General features: G+C 48.3%; 6 protein-coding genes and 4 non-coding genes across 10 annotated transcripts; 1 reads left to right on the forward strand and 9 right to left on the reverse strand.

The window, feature by feature from the left end:
- Positions 1-53: 53 nt before the first annotated feature.
- Positions 54-1,366, reverse strand: B0J16DRAFT_363781 (alpha carbonic anhydrase). The gene is made up of 3 exons (XM_046129891.1): positions 1,136-1,366; positions 400-1,085; positions 54-350 (listed from the first exon to the last, which is right to left on the reverse strand). Exons 1-3 carry the CDS (start codon positions 1,277-1,279, stop codon positions 161-163), a joined length of 1,020 nt encoding a protein of 339 aa, XP_045981684.1. The 5' UTR covers positions 1,280-1,366; the 3' UTR covers positions 54-160.
- A 934-nt stretch (positions 1,367-2,300) lies between these two features.
- On the reverse strand, positions 2,301-4,401 carry B0J16DRAFT_269951 (uncharacterized protein; the record flags this gene model as incomplete). The annotated part of the gene is made up of 3 exons (XM_046123526.1): positions 2,301-2,717; positions 2,767-4,224; positions 4,291-4,401. The coding sequence occupies 3 exons, from the start codon at positions 4,399-4,401 to the stop codon at positions 2,301-2,303; spliced, it is 1,986 nt and encodes a 661-aa protein (XP_045981685.1).
- Positions 4,402-6,753: 2,352 nt separating this feature from the next.
- Positions 6,754-6,835, reverse strand: B0J16DRAFT_t228. The gene has a single exon. It is a non-coding gene; the product is annotated as a tRNA-Ser (tRNA).
- A 317-nt stretch (positions 6,836-7,152) lies between these two features.
- B0J16DRAFT_416356 (uncharacterized protein) lies at positions 7,153-8,436 on the forward strand (the record flags this gene model as incomplete). The annotated part of the gene is made up of 3 exons (XM_046133572.1): positions 7,153-7,598; positions 7,649-8,263; positions 8,313-8,436. Coding segments are annotated over 3 exons (1,185 nt in total), but the record flags the coding sequence as incomplete, so codon positions are not given.
- Positions 8,437-9,075: 639 nt separating this feature from the next.
- B0J16DRAFT_t227 lies at positions 9,076-9,175 on the reverse strand. Its single transcript has one exon. It is a non-coding gene; the product is annotated as a tRNA-Met (tRNA).
- A 348-nt stretch (positions 9,176-9,523) lies between these two features.
- B0J16DRAFT_345588 (kinase-like domain-containing protein) lies at positions 9,524-10,686 on the reverse strand. The gene has a single exon (XM_046128293.1). The coding sequence runs from the start codon at positions 10,573-10,575 to the stop codon at positions 9,748-9,750; it is 828 nt and encodes a 275-aa protein (XP_045981687.1). The 5' UTR covers positions 10,576-10,686; the 3' UTR covers positions 9,524-9,747.
- B0J16DRAFT_t226 lies at positions 9,535-9,606 on the reverse strand. Its single transcript has one exon. It is a non-coding gene; the product is annotated as a tRNA-Thr (tRNA).
- A 16-nt stretch (positions 10,687-10,702) lies between the features above and the next one.
- On the reverse strand, positions 10,703-10,805 carry B0J16DRAFT_t225. The gene has a single exon. It is a non-coding gene; the product is annotated as a tRNA-Leu (tRNA).
- A 1,011-nt stretch (positions 10,806-11,816) lies between these two features.
- Positions 11,817-15,072, reverse strand: B0J16DRAFT_307550 (glyoxal oxidase N-terminus-domain-containing protein). The gene is made up of 3 exons (XM_046124833.1): positions 14,598-15,072; positions 12,740-14,511; positions 11,817-12,686 (listed from the first exon to the last, which is right to left on the reverse strand). The coding sequence occupies exons 1-3, from the start codon at positions 14,860-14,862 to the stop codon at positions 12,000-12,002; spliced, it is 2,724 nt and encodes a 907-aa protein (XP_045981688.1). The 5' UTR covers positions 14,863-15,072; the 3' UTR covers positions 11,817-11,999.
- A 1,929-nt stretch (positions 15,073-17,001) lies between these two features.
- Positions 17,002-18,842, reverse strand: B0J16DRAFT_401515 (concanavalin A-like lectin/glucanase domain-containing protein; the record flags this gene model as incomplete). Its single annotated transcript, XM_046132578.1, has 7 exons — positions 18,599-18,842; positions 18,417-18,551; positions 18,314-18,363; positions 18,191-18,264; positions 17,505-18,141; positions 17,267-17,454; positions 17,002-17,173 (listed from the first exon to the last, which is right to left on the reverse strand). The coding sequence occupies exons 1-7, from the start codon at positions 18,798-18,800 to the stop codon at positions 17,002-17,004; spliced, it is 1,458 nt and encodes a 485-aa protein (XP_045981689.1). The 5' UTR covers positions 18,801-18,842.
- Positions 18,843-20,337: the final 1,495 nt, after the last annotated feature.

The raw sequence follows: 20,337 nt of genomic DNA on the forward strand, positions 1-20,337 counted from the left end.
ATTGTCATTATATTTTATCACTCATGAGCCTCTTTTTTGATCACCGTTCTATTGTCTTTTACTTTAACTTGTTGCTTAGTTCTACTACTCATGTCCTTTATCCCACCCAAAACAGCATATTCAATTTCTAACATTATAACAATTCATGATCATGGTCGTCTTAGCGAACCATCTTGGCCAGGGCATCCAAAGTGTTGGGCTCGCCAAGGGCACCCTGAGGGAATCTGGAGTTGAACCCAATGACAGACTGGACACTGTGGAAAGTGGAGGTCTTGATGGAAAGCTTCTGGTCTGAAACCAACCATCTGACACCCTCACTACAGGGGGGTGTAGTCAGGGAACCCTCGTATCTAAACTGATGTTAGCTTTTACTCCATGAATCATTATGGGCTTACTTACGTCTGGAAAGAGCCAGCTGCGAGAGTGCTGACAAGCTCAGCCATGTTGAGAGACTTGGTCTTGGTAAGAGTTCCAGGCTCGGAAATCTCACCAACGGAGCCGAAGACGGTCTCCAAAAGGTTGGATGGGGTGGTAGCAGCGGTGGTAGGGGCGTTGACGTGGAAGAAAGATCCTCCAACACCAGGGAGCTGTCGCTTATCATGATCATGAGTGTGAGGTACGCTGCGACGCATCTTGAAGCTGTCCCTCTTGCGAGCTTGAGGTGTTGAAGAAGGAGGCTGAGGAGAAGTAGAGTTTCCAGCAGGGCTACCACCAGCACCATCCTCGACGTCGATAAAGACACCCACAACAGCAATCTGGGAGTCAGCACTCTCCCAGACCATGTGCATCTCCATAGCCATACTCTTTCCAGCATCGAGATGCTCACTAGGCAGATGGAAGTGGAACTGCTGAAGAGTGTAGCTAGTGTTACCGAAGCGCATGCTTCCCTGGCCAGCGACGACCTCAACAGTAGTGCCAAGGTTCTCGAACTCAGTTCCTTCTGTCATATCGGGGATTTCGAGGTTCAACTGGGAGGCGGGAACCATAGCATTTTCACCTGCGACCATGTCGATGGGGGACTGGTTAGTGCCGGTAGCGCACATAGCGTTGGCCTCGGGGTCTAGGAAGAGCCAGCTGGTAGGGCCCTATCATAACGGTCAGCATACTCTCGATGAGTCCATGCAAGGATACATACAGTCTTGCCAGTGTAACCAAAAGTATTAACCTCGACCTTTCCCTCTGCACGAGGATGCAGAAGGGTTCCATAGGCACAAGAAGCCATCGCTTGAGAAGCGAAAGCCCCAAGGAGGAGAAGTCGAAGGGTGATGGATCCAGCCATGGTGATAATAGTACTAAGTCGACAAGGTAAAAGAGAAGCGAGTGCAAAGAAACAAAACACGATATCAGATTAAGCAAACAAACAAACTGAGGCCAGCCTCGAGGAAAAGAATTAGGTAAAAGGAAACAAACGAAATCGAACGATGATGCAGAAGAATCATCAGTTTGCAGCAGGACCGGAGAGTTTTAATACCGGGAGGAGCGTGGTCTGGACTCAGTTCGTACTCTAAAACGATCGCTATCTAGGAGTTCCGCGTTTCCATCGAAACGGTCCGGTATCTTTCGCGAGTGCTAAGAATATGCTTCATGGTAACCTTAAAGGCTAACTATTTGGGGATACAGGGGTTATTACATTTTTAGTGGTCTCCGTCGCAGAACTTGTCGCAAGTAGCTGAGGATGGATGTGGCTCCGGTTTCAGGCGCCAAGAACCAATACTACGGCTTGGATTGTAACTGTCATCCGATCACTGTTGGAGAATAATATCGCTCTCAATTTATGCAGCTTTTGGCTATTAATTAATGTGGTAATTGGGTCAATTGAGCTGATAAAGGTGGCAGGCGCTTTTAAGCTTAAATATAGTGGTCTCCAGTATAAGAAGTAAATTACAGCGGCTACCCCAGCCCAGCTCAACAACTACAGGGCAGAGACGATCCATTCGTTATCTGTCAAAATGCAGGGTTTGTTTCAGGATAAAGTGAGCTGATTTTCAATTGAAGTGGACTGATTTTCAGAGATCTAGACGTTTCGTCCCGTCGCAAGCGCCAAGCCCCAAACCGTTTCAGTACTGAATGGGTTTAGGATGAAATTCTTGAGACTCTTACAGGGGAGCCATCGCCACGTTATCAACGAACAACCATGCCCTAATCGACAAGGCACCTCTAAAGCGAGGAAACGAAAGCGCTTACGGGGTAAATGCCAATTGCTTTAATTGAGAACGAAACATGAATCTTTGTTTTCCGCTTATGTGTTCTATATTTATACACTTAAAAGTTTCCGAGGCCTGTCGACGTAGGAGACAGGCTTAAAAGCCATTCGCTTCAGTCTTCTTCCTAGGGTACGGCGTAGCAGCAGTACCATCCCCTGCCACAGCCCCGTGTTCGATGACCTCATCGCGATGAACCTCTAGAGGAGCCATGACAACCTGGGGTGCGTAGAAAGTGTCACTGAGGTGGAGCTTCTCGGGAGGCACAAAGACGTCGAGCCAGCGAGGAACGACAAAGCCGAAACCGACAATGCACATGACTCCAATAGCAGCTGCGAAGGCGAAGATATGCAGGGGGTCGTTACGCTTGGTGTAGAAGAGTGGGAAGGCGAAAGATGTGATAATGGCAAGGATAGGCGCGGAGATATAGCGGAGGACGAAACCCCAGAAGATGGGAATGTTCCATCTCTTACCTCCTGCCACAACTACGTTGAGGTCGCGACGAAGTTGGTTGAACTAAATATAGTCAGTATAAGGATATAAATAAGTACGTAGTAGAACATACCGAGTAGAATGAGAACCACCACAGCTTGGCTAGGGCGTTGTTCTTACCGAAGAATCCAGGAGGTCGAGAGTCGGGAGACTTGGACAGAACGATACCCAGAATGTTGGAAGCGATGAAGATGCCGAAGCCAACACCAGCGCCAGCAGAAGGGCTTACAGCGTGGCCAATAGCCACACCAAGAACCATAGACAGAATATATCCAAAGTTGTAAACCAAGTAACCAGTCCAGCCAATCTGTCCAATAACATCGGTATAGCGATAGAGCGTGGTAGCGGCAACACACTCGCACCAAACAACGAAGATGAGAGACAAGTTGTTGATCCAAGTGTCAACAGCGTCAAGAAGATAGAATCCGAACTTGGTGCAGTAGATGAGAGACAGAAGGAATGAGGCAAGAATGACAACAGAAGTGATCAAAACTCGAGAGAATCGTCGTCCGGCACCTGAATCGCAAATGAGCGTAACCAGAGATTCGCTGAGGGCAAAAGCAGAGCTCAGACCGAGAACAGCCAACGTGAGGAAGAACAGAACGGCCCAAACATTAGCACCGGGCATCTCGGCCAGTGCAAGAGGATATGTCAGGAACCCCACAGTGAATGTGCTCAGTGAGATTGACGTGTCATCAGGAGAGTAACCGAGGAAGCCAATGACACCGAAAACTGCAAAACCGCCAACAACTTCGTACAGAGAGTTGCAGATAGCGATAATGAGTGTATCTTGCACAGCATTGGCATGTTTACTGTTGTATGAGGCGTAAGAAGTAAAGTAGCCAAAACCGACACCGATGGAGAAGAAGATTTGGCCACAGGCTCCTTGCCAAATCTGGCCGCCGCCGAGCTTTTCACCGTTCCATTCACCGAAGTAGTACTTAATGCCGGTTCTCGCATCAGGAAGAGAGACAGATCGACCGAGAATGATGATAAGCATGATAACCGGGAGACCCATTGTGAAGTAGACGACCCGTCCGGTTGTTCCAACGCCCTTGAACATGCAGAGCCAAACAAGCACCCACATAAATGCACACCAGCCAACAGTCTCGCCGACAAATCCTCGACCAGGGTAGTCAACGTAGCCAGACCCGGTGGGCACGACAGGATCAACATTGGCGATGACATCTTGCATGTAGAACTCCTGTCCGCGACCGCTCCAGGGCAGAGGGCTTTGGAAAGAGCAACGGAAGTAGTGCATGATCCAGGCGAGGATGGGAACGTAGTATGTAGCGACAATGAAACCGTTCATGATAACGGCCAGACCAACACCCTTGGTGCGCTTGTTGATTCCGTTGAAGGCGACGACGACACTACCGCGGTAGGCCTGGCCGATACAGATCTCGAGACATAGTACGGGAATACCGAGGAAGAAAAGGGCGATGAGGTAAGGAATGAACCATTGAAGACCATTGTTGGCGAAGACGACGGAGGGATAGCGGAGGAGGTTACCGAGACCGACAGCGCCGCCCTGGTGGTTTATTAGTAGCTTGTCTTAAATGCAGGGCCAAAGGCTGGGCGATGCAGGGTGACGTACCATGGCAGCGAGGACAAAGGCGGCACGTGAGGGCCATTTATCTCGTCCATCATCCTCTTTGTCTGCGCTGGGGGCTATAAACCCAACGACACGCTTAAAGTTGAAGCCCATGTTGAGAGCGACCAGGAAAGAAACAGAAATGTGATGATCAATCTACTGTCGAGACAAGCTTCTGGTGCACCTTGTCGCAGATCAGCAATTGGTGTGAATAAGAAATATATGCCAAGGGAGAGGAATTGCAGGCTGCTTTATAGCACGGTAATTGCACCTTGTAGCATAGCTTCTTGGCAATTATCACTGTGAATCGTCACCTGTTTTTCTCGACTTTCTTGGGTCGGTGTTGCTCCTGTATCCTAGCGAGTTCAAGCTTGCTTGGCAAAGACATGGCTCCCACCTATCCGCCCAAGCACAGCAAGCCATACAACGTCTTGGCAAATTCCGTCCAATCTCCACAGCTGAAGTCTGGGTATTCTAGTTCATCTCATGACGGTTTTCTCTTGGCATTTTCAATGACATTCAAAAGGTTGATACTGATTCGTGTATTTTTACCAAGTCAAAGTGTGGGATGTGATCCATCATCCATCGCTCGATTGCTCTACACCCGTATTTACAGTGCATACTTTACCCCATTACCCCGTACTCTCTCTCACTTCAAGTCCATGGCCAAGCTTTTAGTGTAGACTTTGTTATGTCTTGTCTCTCGTAGTCCAAGAACCAGACTGCAGCACACACTCATTGCCCCAGAGCCCCAGAATAGCCCCGAGTCTAAGTCAATATTGTACAGTGAGGGCCTCGGTTTACAGAGGCAAAGAATACAAGCATAATTCGTTAGCTTACTCCCAAACTCACCTCTGAATGCAGCACCTTCCCCATTCGGCAGCTCTAATGTTACCAGGCTAACCGCCGCATGCGTCACTGTTTCTGATGATCTCGGTGATTGGTCGTATCGTAACATTTGCTGTTCAATTTGAAGTCTGGTGGGATTATTTGCGCGTTACTTCCATGATGGCGTTGACTTTATTTCAGCGTGCAATCAGTTGTTTTCTGGAACTTGTCCGTAGGGTAAGAAATCATTCGCAGACGCGAGGGGACACTGGAAATGGTACCCGTATTCATGTGTGACATGCGTCAGAATGAGGAACATCGCATTACCGTTTACCATTGTTTACGTAACCCAGAGACAGCTAAACTGACTGACAACATCAATATGACCCATTTCCTGCAATTTACCTGCCATACTCTTCCTCCCCGCTAACCCCGACCTATCATGATCAGAAGTCACCCCAGATTTCGCGCTCAATAAGGGGGAGGTCCGTGTCGTTTCGAATCACATTGTTCAACTCGTTATAGGAGATTTTATTCCCTAAACGGCCGGAATATTGGAAGTACAGTATCGATAGCATTTGGGCCCAAGCGCAGCCTGATGATGGCCAAAATGGAATCATCAAACATGCTTATTGTCAGCCCATCCGTCAATTCAGCGCACTTACTCAATTCGGACTTAAGTTCCTGGTCTGACGACGCAAGATATTACTGTTTACAATGGATCAGTCGGTCCATCGGTTGCCTCTCAATCGGCAAATTGGAGCCTGAGGAAGCCCCCATGTATTTGCAGTAGACATGGACCTCTCAACAGGAGACGAGCTCCACGCGACAAGCATCGCCAACGTCTCAGCCCCATTATCAACAGTGGATCTGGGGTAATCGCGCAAAGATTATAAATAACGATTTGATGAGCGCGCGATGTCCGAGAGCCTGTGATCGAACCACTACTGTGCTGTACTTAGATCATGTCGCAATTAAACAGCTTCAAAGCTTCGAGAACAGCCACAGCTCAAGCACTGTTCGGTACATATTCAGCTCTCGATAGCCCGAATGCTTCTTTCCCTAACGCAACGGCGCACTTGGCAGAAAGGTAGTGAAACTTCATTTGGCCGAGACTTGCCGCCCACTAAGAAAGAACCAGGCTGTTGGGTCCTCTGTATTGCCTGAATTTGAAGGTCTCGACGTGATGACAACATGATATTACCAGGAGATGTTGTGCCGTAGTTTTGCATCACCCGGCTTGGCGTAACGTGGGCGGCTACCGAAGGAGCAAGATTCAAGAAATCAGCTGTCCTTGGCACTTGGCAGCGTGGTCCAGCCATTGAAAAGGGTCGCTAGGGGCGGCAAATATTTCATTTGAAGTTATCTTGACCTTGAACTAGACTTTGGAGGTTATCACGAACTGTTTTAGAGGATTGCTGGTCATAGTCATTTGGATTGTGGGGTTATGCCGTCCGTAACCGATTTCCCCTGTTTCCCCACGATGATAACCCGCTTTTACAGGACAGGCACGAATCCACGTGTCTAAAAATGAACGGTCAAGATAAATTTATGGAAAAGATGCAGCGGGCCAACTGACAAAAAGCAAAAAAGAGATGATAAGAGAAGGACTCTTGAAGAGACCGACTGTTTTCCAGTCGACGTGGGCCTGATTCGAACAGACGCCTCCGAAGAGAATAGATTTCTAGTCTATCGCGTTAGACCACTCCGCCACCACGCCTTATCGGATTGTTGAAAGAACTTCCCAACTCACAGTCTAAGAGCAGCGTTTTGTCATAATCCTGAAGTGACATGTTGCAGATCATGATATGGAAGTGCACTTTTGGTTCGGTCAGCAACCAGTAAATATGCCTCGCTGTAAGCCTCAGTGGCTATGTTAACGCTTTTGTGTAACGTCTTTCAACCTTCTTCCCCGCCCGGCCTCACTCTCCATGCCCAACCTGTTTTTTTTTTTTTTTTTTTTCACAAGTCGAGCGCCTACTCTCTCCGGAAATCCGAAAGACTATTTTGTTCAGCTGAATTGATACACTTCTTACAATGGACCTCGGGCTTACTTTTGGATCCGTCGGCGACTTTATTGCTATTACCGTTCTTATTAGAGACATCATCGAGGCGCTCGACGACGCGCGTGGGTCAGCCAAAGAATATCAAGACCTAGTGAGGGAGCTTGATACACTACGCCAGACATTCGAGGCCATTCAGAGAACGTTGGAAGATCCTCAGTTGATTGATTCACTTGAATATCTTGCCAAGATCGCTCGTGATACAGTGGCCCAAATTAATGATTGCTTGAATGGATTCCTAGGCCAGATTTGCAAGTATGAGCCAACCTTGAGTACTGGTACGTCAGGGAAGAGGAACTGCTTGAAGGCTGTGGGGAGGAAAGTTCAGTGGAAGCTGAATGAGAGGGAAGTCGAGAAGTTTCGTGCCGAGGTCATGGGGTGCACCATGGCGCTCAACGTCTTGCTGAAAGTCATCACAGTGTGAGTGGAGTGTTACCATTGAACATTTACCTGGCTTCTGACATAAATAGACGGATGCTGCAAAGAAATCATGATGCTCTGTTGAAAGAGCAAAATGCTGCCGAAAACCGTACAGCCGCCTTGATCCGTCAAGCTGAAGCGTCGTTGAAAAGATGGATAAGTCTCATTGGTCGGCAAATAATTTCCCGGCTGCAAATTGTTCACAGGTCAGGCATCGAGCTGAAAAGGTCTGTTGACCAGATCATCGCCATGATGTCTACTATCTCCGGTGACCTGGGCGTTATCAGATACATCGTCATGCGCCTCGATAGAGGGCTAGACGACGAATACTTCACCCTAGAAGACATTACGGGAAGGAGATTCCCTATTCATCTTAGAACCATCACCTCTTGGGCGGTGCTTGAGTTTATACTCACCGAGCGCTTCAAAGGGAAGAAGGGTGCTCGGAGAGTACAGCGTAAGCTTTACTCTCTACGCGAGAGTAACACGCAACGAGAAGTCGATGACTCAATACCTTGGGAAAGCGCGTTTCTGCCACATCAAAAGATCACCATGAGCTTGGTCTGTAAAGATACTGGGAACAATGCTACAAGCGAAAGGGTATCAACAAGCTGTCCTTTCTGCAACACGCCGTCAGATCATGACAGTGGTGTAGAGGTAGAATGGTGAGTTCAGTGGATCGACATAATAAAAGATCGCTAACCTGCTTTTTAGTGTAAAGTGCAAAAGGTTCTTCACACGAGTGGTTGAGGTTAGCGACGAGAAACCAGTTAGTCTATCTAATCTAGTTGAGTTTTTTGAAGGTCAGTTATCAAGTCGTGCAGTTCAAATCAACACGTCTAGTCAAGATCGAGTTCTGTCACGCAGACGCCACAGATCCCAGACACCATCGAATTCGCGTTCGGATTCAGAAATTGATTCTGACGACGAAGACCTCCGAGGCTTTGTGAGGGTCCACCTTATTTCAAGAAGACGACGGACTGGGGCCGTCTTTTGGAGATGCGATAACTGCCACGGCGAAAACACATTTAGGTGCGGGAAAATTTGCCAAAACTTCCCATGTCAAGCACGATATAGAGAAAACTGTCACACATACTTAGTTGACGTAAGCAGACAAGATATAGGTAAAAGGTGAGCAATTGTGGTGGCTACCTGCTGAGAGATATGGGACTGGTATGAACAAACATTAGCAAGTCCCAACATATCAAAGAGAATAAATAACTGGTCGTCATTGTGATTGGACTCAACAACGAGGAAGGAAATTTTCAAAAAGGCAGGCACACATGATATATACGCGTGATGTTGATTGATAGTGCTTCAAGGAATGCATAGGTGACGAAATCGCATTCAGTCTCATTTTGGGACAAGGAGGAAACGACCATCCAAAAAGCGCGCATCAGCAATAAAAAGTACTGATTCCTGCCTGGGTGGAAGGAAACACCGATAGATAGACGCTGGAACCAAAAAGCAAAAGGTTTGTCGGTGGAGAGGCTCGAACTCTCGACCTTTGGATTACTCTGACCTGGGGTCAAATCATATTATGAGACCAACGCTCTAACCAACTGAGCCACACCGACCTTGAAGAAAACGGTTGATATTGACATATATATAGTAATTCAAGCGGCAGTGATTAGAACATCGCGGGTGTGTCATTACCGTGGTTCAATCCAATAGTAATTAGGCTGCGAATAGTCATTACACAAATACAACATTCAGTACCCCGGTTGTTTCTGCTATGACTACTTGTCCAGACCCAGGTATCGCAATGCGGGACAACACACAAGTATAGGTAACTCACTTGACTGTTTATCCCCCAATGGATTGAGCCTGTGTACGATCAACTTCTCTTTGGTTAACACACTGGACACGTCTATCGACACCACAAATCACATATCAACAAACAAAAAGTAATGGTCAGATGCTCTGACTTGATATGTGCCACGTCAAGGGATCGAACCTTGGACCTTGTCATTACTAGTGACACGCTCTACCACTGAGCCAACGCGGCGCTGTCTAGATACAAGAGTATCTTGTGGGGCTTGCCGATGATGGCTGAGATTATGGATCCGGGAAACTAATCCCTCGTCAGGAGCAATGATCCTACAGGCAGACATCTGGGATAGATACATTGGCCTCGGGTGTCATCTGTTTATGACAGACGCGTGATGAAGGTGACCAGGATATACTCCAGATCATATCGCTTTGGGAAGAGTGTTGGGACATGGTTCCCTAGCGTAGCCCAGTCGACATTATCCAAGCCACGCATTGCAAATACATAGTCCCAATAGTCGGGATACCATCCTGCCCATTCCCAATCAAGGAGGGCGACTACACGACCATCGCGAACCTGGACGTTTCGAGACGAGATGTCACCGTGTGTAAACACGACGGGATATTCATCACCCAGCTGAGTTGTGATCTGCTCCCAATAGATGGACATATCCGCATATCGCTGTCGCGGTCGCACAAGCCACTCTTGAAATTCTCTAAGGGTTTTGAAGGGGCCACCTGATCTTGTAAAGATGGTGGGAACAATTGCACCTTGTCCATCGAGACGACCGATATAGATACCCTTGAGGGCACGCATTTGGGCGATGTAATCACTGAGTTGAGCGAGAATATCGGATCGCTGGTGTGGTTCCAACGATGGCCAGGCCTCTTTCAATGACTGCCCTTCGATGTATTCCATTGTGATGCGATCCCAATCGCTGCTAATGACTTCTTGTACGGGGATTGTCGTGTTTTCTTTGAGGAATCGCAGGACCTGTGCCTTATTCGGGTACTGGTTGCTCCCCATGCCGTCAGGGAAGGTGGTGTACTTGGTGACTGTGTCGCCATGTTTCACGACATGCCGATCATTGCACTGATAGATAAGCTCGCCATCAGGAAATGGTGCTGCTATTCTTGCAGGCGGCGGAGAATCGCCGAATAGCGCTGTGCGCCGATCTCGAGCCCTCATTTCCTGTAGCCGCTGCATTGTTGGTCATGTTGGAAAGTGGACGATCCGGTGTCGTCGTGTCGTGCACCTGCTTGTTGGGTTGGTTGTTGGTTCACGTTGGCAAAAATAAGACCCGTACCGAGAAACGACAGGGATCAAAAATAGTTGACAAGACTGGGATTCGAACCCAGGCCCCTTTCGAGACTGCGAATCGTCCTAGTTCGAATCAAACCTGAACACAGCGCCTTAGACCGCTCGGCCATCTTGCCTTTTGATTGGATGCTGATTGGATGTGATTTTGACGAATATGATCGCTATCCCAATTTCTTTAACGCCGAGATATCTTACTTGAAGTATCGTATAACCGCTTCACGTTTACTGATATATCTTTAAACATACTTTCCGAAATTCCTTGCTTTTCATTTTAAGAGATTGTAAGCGTTTCCAGTGTAAAAGCTAAGTACTAGCTTTTGCAAGTTCATGATGTGTGAAATCTCGTACCGTTACTACTACATTTTCTCAGAGATCCATGATTATTCCTACCAGGTCGGTCAAACAGCTTGACTTTCCAAAATTAAAACATTTTGGTAATACGGAAAAATCTCTAGACCTTCACAGATTTCATCGAGCATCGATATCCTTCATTTTGCTTGCGCAATACCTCTTTCTGTATAATTATCGCCATCAATAAAGGCTACCCTAGAGCAAACACGAAGGAAAACTCGGTGGTCATAGCTTTCAAAACGCGTAATGGCGTAATCTCATGGCGCAAAACGCGTCGTTGTTCCCAGCCCCCTCGTTTCGCACGCGAATCTCCCAGCCCCTTCATGAAATTTGCCGCCCGCCGCGTTTCTCGTGTCAAATTCTGATGCAAGCTAACGGTGAATGCCGTTTCCATCAGTGCTACGGTTCCACCGCGTCTGCAAAGCGCGTACGGAGTAGGGTCTAACAATTCCAGGGTTCAGCAGAATGCCACACCTCAATTCCTCGACAAGGTGGAATTCTCAGTCTTGAGACCACGTGCTGATTAGATAGCTGTCGTACCCCTTGTTGTATCTGTACTATGACACCTTGTCGCATTCTTATCAACTCCCTTATCTCATCTCATCTCATCTCAGACTTTTAGGTTTCCACCAGTGTATCAGGTTGCACTCCCTTTGCGCCATTTCCGCCATCGCGTCAACTTAAATTTAAGGTTATCGTATTCAAGATCGCGGTACCTTCACGAATCCCGACAACAATTTTCACGTTCAGAATTTGATTGTAAACGATGTATTAGGGGTGATATCAAGTACGTACAAGATAGAAGTACATAATGAAATACAAAGAAGAATTATCATCCACCATCGTGTGCTCCATACGGAACGTCATCCAATCGTAGAAGCCGTCGCTTCTGACTAACAAGAAAAAGGAGTTAAAGAAAGGAGAGTAAAAGAAGGTTACTAAAAGTTGATATGGTTGAATTACATTCCTGGAGGAGTGAAACCAGGAAGCTTAGGCCATTCACCAAGACGGCCTGGGTCACCTCCAATTCGAACCCAAATGGCGTGTGAAGGAGTAGGACCGTCAAGAATAAACATCTGGTACCAAGAGGGAGGGCTGACAAAAGCATTGGGAGGCGCAGTAACCGTGCAGGTCTTGCCAGAGCACGAAAACTCGGGGAACAAGGTACGCTGACCCATGCTCACACCGTGAGTAGCACCAACAGAAGCCATGAGCGAGACGCGAAGCTTGGAAGCACCCTCGGCAAGATCAGAGGTGATAGTGAAAGTGTAGCTCTCGCCATAAGTCCAGTCCTTGTTTGAAATGGTGAACTTGGGCTGAGTCGCGCCCGACAGGAGGTAATCAGGCCAGAAGTACTCGATGCGCTTCTCCTGAGGGTGCTTGCCTTGGTCCTGAGGGTCGGAACCAGAGACGAGAACCTTTCCGTCGCTGAGGAGGACAGCTTCGGAGTGGTACAGGCGGGCAATGGTGGTATTGGCAAGAACGGTCATGCGCTGGCCGAGAGGCTCTTCGGGGTCGTACATGACTGCGTTCAAGTTCGAGTTGTCAGCGAGACCGAAACCACCACGACCGACTTGGGCTCCACCGAGGATGAGGTAGCGACCATCGGGAAGGGCGACCATGTTGGGCATGACACGCTTGGAAGGCTGCGACAATTAGTATGAGAAATAGTATAAGAAGCGATTTCAGTGTTGCTTACCATACGCTCGATAGTCCACTCAGCTCCCTCAACATCAGGTGCCATCAGGACACAGTTGTCGAGAGCATCGTTACCAGGCTCATGAGTAGTACCACCGCAGATGAGAACCTCAACGGGGTCAGAGTAAGGAGCCTTGTGGGGCAAGAGCATCATTGTACCCTGAAGAGGATAGTTGCGACCAGTCAATGGGTTGTTGATTTGACCAGGCATGTCAGGAAGCTTCTTGATAGACTGGAAGTCGGTCTGAGAAAGAAGACGAGACTCATTAAACTGAGTAAAGAAAATGTTACCAGAAGGCAAGATAGCCATGTGAGGGTAAGAGTTGGTTCGGCCAATGTTCTCAGCGCGCTCAAGGTAGTCGATGTAAGTCGACTTGGTGACACCAGCAGGGTGAGGAAGGACTTCAGCGGAGGGAACGATAGGGGCGTCAGAACCGGACTCGCCGCCCATGGCAAGAATGGAACCGTTGGAAAGGACAAGGGCAGTGGGATACCAGCGAGGATCAAACAGTCTCAGCTGTGAGTAATCCTCCTCCCAGACGTTGGTGCCATTGTCGACTCCTTGGGGAGAATCAGGAGTGAAGAAGCGAATACCGTAGACGGACTCGGCAGACCATCCACCAATGTTGATGATACGTCCAGCCTTGTCAGGGAGGGTGAAAGAAGCAGAGCAGAAAACATCAGTCTTGAGAGCGAGTTCACGGTACGTGTCGGTAGTGTAATCGAACTCGAAAGAACCCTCAGTGTCATCATCAGATGTGCCGTGCTTCTCGACGAAAACGACCTTGTCGTTGATGCCAACGGAGCTGATCAGGGGAATGATAGGAGAAGTGGAAAAGTGGTCGTATCTTCCAGCCTTGGGACCGGAAGCGTAATGGAATGTGTTGAGGGAAGTGCCGGTCCACTCGTAGTAGTTAATGTGGTTGCCAGCACCGCATGTAGATTCCTTGTCACCAGGGCAGGCCATGCTACAGAAACTGTCGTCCTTCCAGATATCGCCCTTGCGCTCGACAGCCTTGAGATCGCCGCAGACACATTGACGACCGTACTCAACACCACCAGCGGAGTAGCCGAACTTCTGGCAGCGAAGCAGACAGGTCTCGATGGTCATGTTGCTGGTGGCGTAGCTACCTGCGTCTTCATACATCCATTGGAGAACGTAGGGGTTGTTGTTGTCGAAGACACAGCCCTTGTACTCCCAGTCACCAGGGAGGCCTGTCTTCTTGGGAACAGGGATGGGGTTGACCTCAAACTCGCCATCGGAGTAGAGCGACAGACGGCTACCAGCTCCGCACATCTGGCTGCTGTCGCCAGCGCAGGGCATGTTGCACTCAGATTCCTTGGTCTTGGAGGCAGCGTTGTTCAGGACATTGCCACAGAAACACTCCTCAGCGTACTCAACACCAGCGATCTTGAACCCGGCCTTGATGCAGGTGGCGATACACTTCTGCGGCGTCATGTCCTTTGAAGGTCCACCGGGGGCGGCTTCCATGGCACGGCCCGGCGGGTCAATGTAGCATCCTGCATAAGACCAGGATCCGGGTAGATCAGTGGCAACAGGAGCAGCTGTACCGGATGCAGAGGCAGAGGCAGAGGCAGTGGCAGAAACAGTTTCAGTGGCGGATCCAGAAGGAACAGCAGATCCGCCAGCTGAAGCCTTGCCAAAGACAGTCAACCTGTCGCCGGCGCCGCAAGGCTGCTTGTCATCGCCCGTGCAGGGCATGTTACAATCAGCCTCTTTGGTCTTGGTTGTGGGCATTTTGCTGCCGCAGACTAATCACAAATCACAGGTCAGTCACCAAAATCGATCGATGTTTACGAATGCACTGCATGCATATTCTAAAAGAGGATTCACTTACAGCACTCCTTGGAGTACTCCATGCCGGCGAAGGCATAGCCTAGACCGACGCAGTGGGCGACGCAGGTCTCAGCTGTGAGGCCAGTCTCATCATAGTGGACAGGGCCGTTGAGAGCGCGCTTGGCGGTGCTATCAATGTAGCAACCCAGGTAGTCCCAGCCTTCAGCCGGAGATTCAGGCGCCGTGAGATCCCTGCGCAGGATCACGCTCGCGGAAGCACAATGAGCGGACGCTGCGGCGAAGGCAGCAAGACGGAGCACCAACATATTGGAAAAGTATGTTGTGCGAGGTGACAGAAGTAGAAGAGGGGCGTAGGCGAGACAAACAAGACAGTAAAGGCAAGAGTAACGAAAGACTTGAACAAAAAGGAACGAATGTATGTATGGATTGCGTCAATACGTTGGGAGTATGATGTGCAGAAGGGCTAGAACTTTGCTTGCGAATAAAGGAATGAATCCCCATGCAATGCAGGAAACTTGGAAGGAGAAATTGGTATGTCGGTTGGATAAACCTGTACATATATGACTTGGACCCGGAACCGAGGATAACGGGCTTTTCAGCTTTCTCGCGCCCACATCCCTTTGCCCTTTCTCACTTGCGCCCAGAGTCTACCCTTTCTTGGTAAAGGGAGGCCCCTTTCCCTCTACATTAGCTGTTCAATAGTGTAAAAGTCAGCCCATTAGCAACCCTAAGAGAATTAAGATTCTTACTATTGTACACGCGAACAGTATAATGGTCCTTGTGATTATGCACGTCGACGGGCGCGTGGACAGGGAGAGTAATGAAATATCTTACAAAGGGAGCCTTGTGATCAGGAAAATGCATTTGAGAGGACAATTCGACGGTGGATCAGGCGAGTATTACTGCATATTGGATCCATTTTGGATGAGATAGCAGGGGACGTCTTGGCAAAAGGTCTTCAATAAATTGCTGACCGGCGCCAATTCCATTCAGCCTTGTGATCAATGTCTCTGTATGATAACACTTTGGAGTGCAACTTTAGCGGAGAGAAGAAAGGCTGGAGGTGTTGTAGCTTGATCGACAGGGTCAGGACCAGGATGAGAGCGGGTATCAGGCTGACGGCCAAGCGGTTGCTAATCTCTCGATCTGTACGAGAGTGGGTGGAGTCTAAGAGTTCGACTCATCACCTGAACCCCTGGACCTGAACCTTGGTCGGTGGAGAAAAGATGGTGAGGAGAGAGTTGAGCCAATTGCAAAGTCTAATTGTTTCGTTCTTAGAGCAGTCCAAGTGGGCTATCCGCAGCCTCACTTAAAGTATATCCATACTAGGGCCCGTTTAAACTGAACGGACTGTCTCACAAAATAAACGGTCTGTTGACTGTCAAAGAGGCTGAGGGGCTTGAGCCGAGCCGAGCAAAGCAAAGCGAAGCAAACCTTGGATGGGCGGGTAAAAGATAGCACTAGGCACAGATACAACCCCTGCTTAATTTGGTTATTCGGAAGGGAACGTGCTTATGGCCCGATTGGTGAAGAGGGGAATAGCCGAGGGAAGTGGATGGATGGCCGAAGCCCCTGTTCGAGTGTAATGTAACCCACACAAAAAAATGCAACCTCTACGATTCTTCCCATACCATATCGCAGAGCGAAGAAAAAAACACGAGCCTTGGCTGCAGGCAAAAGTTCTGCCTGCCTGCAAGAGACAGGGGAGACTGCATTCTGTTAGCTGCAGTGAAAGAATATTTTATCAGGTTTTTTTTACGAGCGCTTAGCAAGGGTCTTTATCATATCATGCCCGGTCTTGGACCAGTTGAGGCTTCGCTTGGCAAAATACCAAGACGTGTTGGTCCGTAATTGTTATTACCAGGATAATATTGTGCCAGCGCATAATCTTGGCCTTTATGATATATGCATTAAGGGATTATGCTCGTAGGGTTCAGTGGAGAAGTGTTGGTAAAAATACATATGCACCGTAATTGCTGTACAGTATGGTATTCTTTGAATCGAAATCCCATCGACGATCAGAATCCTCTCATCACTTTATTCCCCTACCGCTCCAGATCTACCCCGTACGTAAGCAAAGCAATCAGGGCCGATGACGACTCCATATAAAATGAAAGGGTTACTGTCAGCCTGGGTCTGCAAGGCCCGCACAAGCAAATCTGGTAAACTCTCCGATTGCTGACACAAGATCTAACAAGATACAAGTGACAGATAAAGAGGCTTTTCAGTCGCACCAATTACGTGTATTCGTTCATGTTGGTGAGAATTTAGTACGAAACGATGCAATCCGTGTAAGATTAGAGGTGCAACACCACGTGCGCAAGATAACTTCATAAGACAAAAGATAAGACTATCAAGACATTACAATGATACCATTCTGTATACTATTTCCAAAGATAAAAATAAAAATTCAGCCCTAAGAGATACTAATCTTGCATGATGCTTCAGGTGGATTTGGTTCCACATGCCCCCTCCTGCCACATCTTGACAGACTTGACAACCATACCACGGTCTTTGACAGGACCCCACGTGGGAAGCCAAGTATCGTTGGCCTTCCAGAAATCACGCATAGGGGTCTCGCTGCTATCAGCCCAGGGTTTGTCGCCGATTGCGTCGCTGTAAGCAGAATAGATTAGCATCTGATGCAAGTGAGATCGAGGGGCAAAAAAGTGGAATAGAGTCGTAGAAAAAGAGGAGAATAAGACTTACGGGAACCAACCGTTGGTGCTACCCACTGCAACGTTGAGGATGAGAAAGAATTTTTCGTCAAACGGTGTGTTTTTACGACCGGTGCTGCTCCAGGGGTCTACGGGGATTGAACCGTTGATGGACTCGCCGGCGAATTCACCATATGTCCAAAGGTTCTTGTTCTTGGTGAAGTCGAAGAATTGAACTTGCTGTAAAGAAGTTAGTCACAGCCCGTAGAAAATATAGAGAAAAGACTTACTCGGAGACGACCGTCGAGCCAGGTAAAGAGATACTTCTCACTCCATTCAAGGCCATAAGTGTGAAACTTCTCAGAGTAAAGGACTCGCTTTCCTCCCCACTCGCCATAAGCCCTCCTCCAGCGATCATTCTCCGTAGCAGTTCCCCAGTGAAGCGCCGACGACACAAGGTTGTTACCCATAGGATACTTCTTTCCATCATTGCCACGGCTCTCAGCAATATCAATCTCACCGGATTTCGGCCATTCACCGTAGACGTCATCTTGGGGCATCATCCAGATGGCAGGCCAGAGCCAGTCACCTTTAGGCATACGCGCCACGACCTCGACGCGCCCGTAGCGGATGGACTTTTTACCCTTTGTGTTTAGGCGCGCGGATCGCACGGGGTTAATGATTTGACCGAGCGTGGCGTTACTGTGCGATGCGCAGGGCCAGCGGTCGTTGTTCTTCTTGATGGTCTTTGAGGTACATGTTCCCCAAGTTTTGCTGTTGGTGGTCATGTTGACGGTGAAACCATTCTCGAGCTGTGCTCTGGTGATGGAGGTGCTCTCAAGAGTCGCTGTAGGGACGATGTGAAGGCCCTCTGCATCGACATATGAGTTGGCTGGATCATCGGTAGTCCAGTCAAAGGCACCAGTACTGATGATTATTAGTGATGAAAATGAAAGAAATTGAGGACAAGACATACCCGAAGCCGTTCATCTGAACTTCATGATTCCAGTTGTTAAGGTTCTGGAAATGGTCGTCCATGACCAAGCAGTACTAAATCAATTAGTTTGTGATGGTGATGCATTTTATGAGCTTCACTTACATCATGCTTGGGGACATTGGTCTCTTTCCAGCAGAGGAATCCTCCAAGACCTGAATATAAAGGTTAGTGACTGAAAAGAACATGGAAAAAAATGTAAACTTACCAAGACCGAGGAAGACACATGTGTAGAAGATGGTGCTGTCCCAATTCCATTGCTTCTTCTTATCCTCTAGCCATGGCTTCTCAAATTCGCCTTGGAGACGACTACTTCTGAAGCGTCGGCGAACACCACTGGATGCTGAAAATTGTTAGATAAGATAAAGGATGGTTAACGTAAATACATACCTTCAAATGAAGAATCATTGCGAGTAAATCCCAATTGTCGCGATGTTACAGACTCAGCAGCAGGCGTCGCAGCAACAGGTGTCGCAAAAGGGTTCTCAGTATTGTCAGGACCAGGAGTAGCGAAAGGATCCGCTGTGGTCTGCTGCCGCAATGAAGAGCCTTCTGCAGCAGCAGCAGAGGTGGCAGTCCTTGAACCTTCCATGACCAAAGTGGGGATATGTCAAATGCCAATGTCCAATGTTGGAAGTGACAGACAAGGGGATGGGAGGGGGAAAGGAACTGTACTGTAGCTAGCGAACGAATTCGAATTTATCCAAGGGACAGTTGGTTCAAGAATGCATTCACTTTTTTTCTGGGAGGGTCTTCTTGGCTTGTCGAGCTGAAAGCAAAGCCAAGACAAGAATCGCTACCAGAACCCAACACGAACAAGAGACAGGGATAATGGAGATTGCTGATCCTTGGGTCTCGACCAAAGCTCGAGGTTTATCTTGAGGTGATTATGCAAGATTTCAATACAAAGATATGATGGTGCAAGATGCATGGGAAGTGTTGAGATGTGGGATAATCTCGCCTCACGGCAGCATTCAATATTTCGCCATATCCATGGATATCAACAAACAAGGCCGTAACTATCCCGTCGGATGAGGTCCAACAGGCACATGTCGAGTTAAACAAAAAAACAAACTAACCCGATGAATATTAAAGCGTGTGTCAGCGTCAGCGGCAACGGGTCTGGGAGAGAAGCTAGGAGAGTAAAAAGTAAGCCACATATTGCTGTCAAAGGCGCGATTGGCTTAGCACCGATCCAAGGCTGGGCGGGCCGGTAGCAGTTACGGTGGGATGAAAAAAAAGAACCCCCGGTTCGACCGAGGAGAGGTTCGAAAGGGAAAACTTCCACAAGAGTGCCCATGGTCCGTTCTTCTGTGTTTAGTTATGCAGGTTTCATATGCCGTGTAACAACATAAACATGCCGCTACGAGTCAAAGAGGAAGTCGAGAAGGTAAAGGAACCCCTGGTCCTTGTTGCAGCCAAGAGATATATGACCAGGGGTACCAAGACGTTATCAGACTTATCTTTTCAAGATTAGTAGACATTAGGCTCTAGGCCCGTCCCCCCCTCCCTAGCGGGTTACGGGCCGCCCACTGCACTATCCCCTAAAGATACTGGCACGACGTTATCTTTCTACAGTAGCCTTCTTTTCTTCATGTATTGACCTTGTTTGCAACGGATTACGTGCATTTAGATGCTTTTTTCGGGCTTACTTATTGGTTTCTCACCGGAGGATATCTCGATGGCTGGAGATAGTAATTTAATGTTAGCCGTATTTGGTTAAGTGTCCGGAGAAAAAGTGAGGACTAATTTAAAAAAAGAAGATGAAAAAAAAAAAAAGAAGCGCCGCAGAACGACATGACGCTTTCTGCAACCATGCTCGTATCGTAGAGAAAAAAGTCAACGACACTTCCATGTGGGTTTCATGTTGACTCTGACTCTTTGACCAACTGCCGAAGTGAATTTGCGCCTGCGCACGTTCTCTCGCTTGCCCTATCACCTCGCTAAAGAATTAATCCCTCCCGCTTGGAGGCGTTGCGTTGCGTTGCGTTGTCTCGCCGAAGTTTGTTTGTTTCTCGCAGCTAGCCTTACTATTTGTTTCTCGCCCAACCAGATCGTTTACTGGTTTGATCGATCTTTGAGGTCCTCCGCCACCCTGGCTGGCTGAATCTGGTTCCCCACTGGCAAAA

This window comes from Fusarium flagelliforme, assembly GCF_020744385.1.
Source record: "Fusarium flagelliforme strain FIESC 12 MPI-CAGE-AA-0113 chromosome Unknown B0J16scaffold_5, whole genome shotgun sequence".
Taxonomy (NCBI): domain Eukaryota; kingdom Fungi; phylum Ascomycota; class Sordariomycetes; order Hypocreales; family Nectriaceae; genus Fusarium; species Fusarium flagelliforme.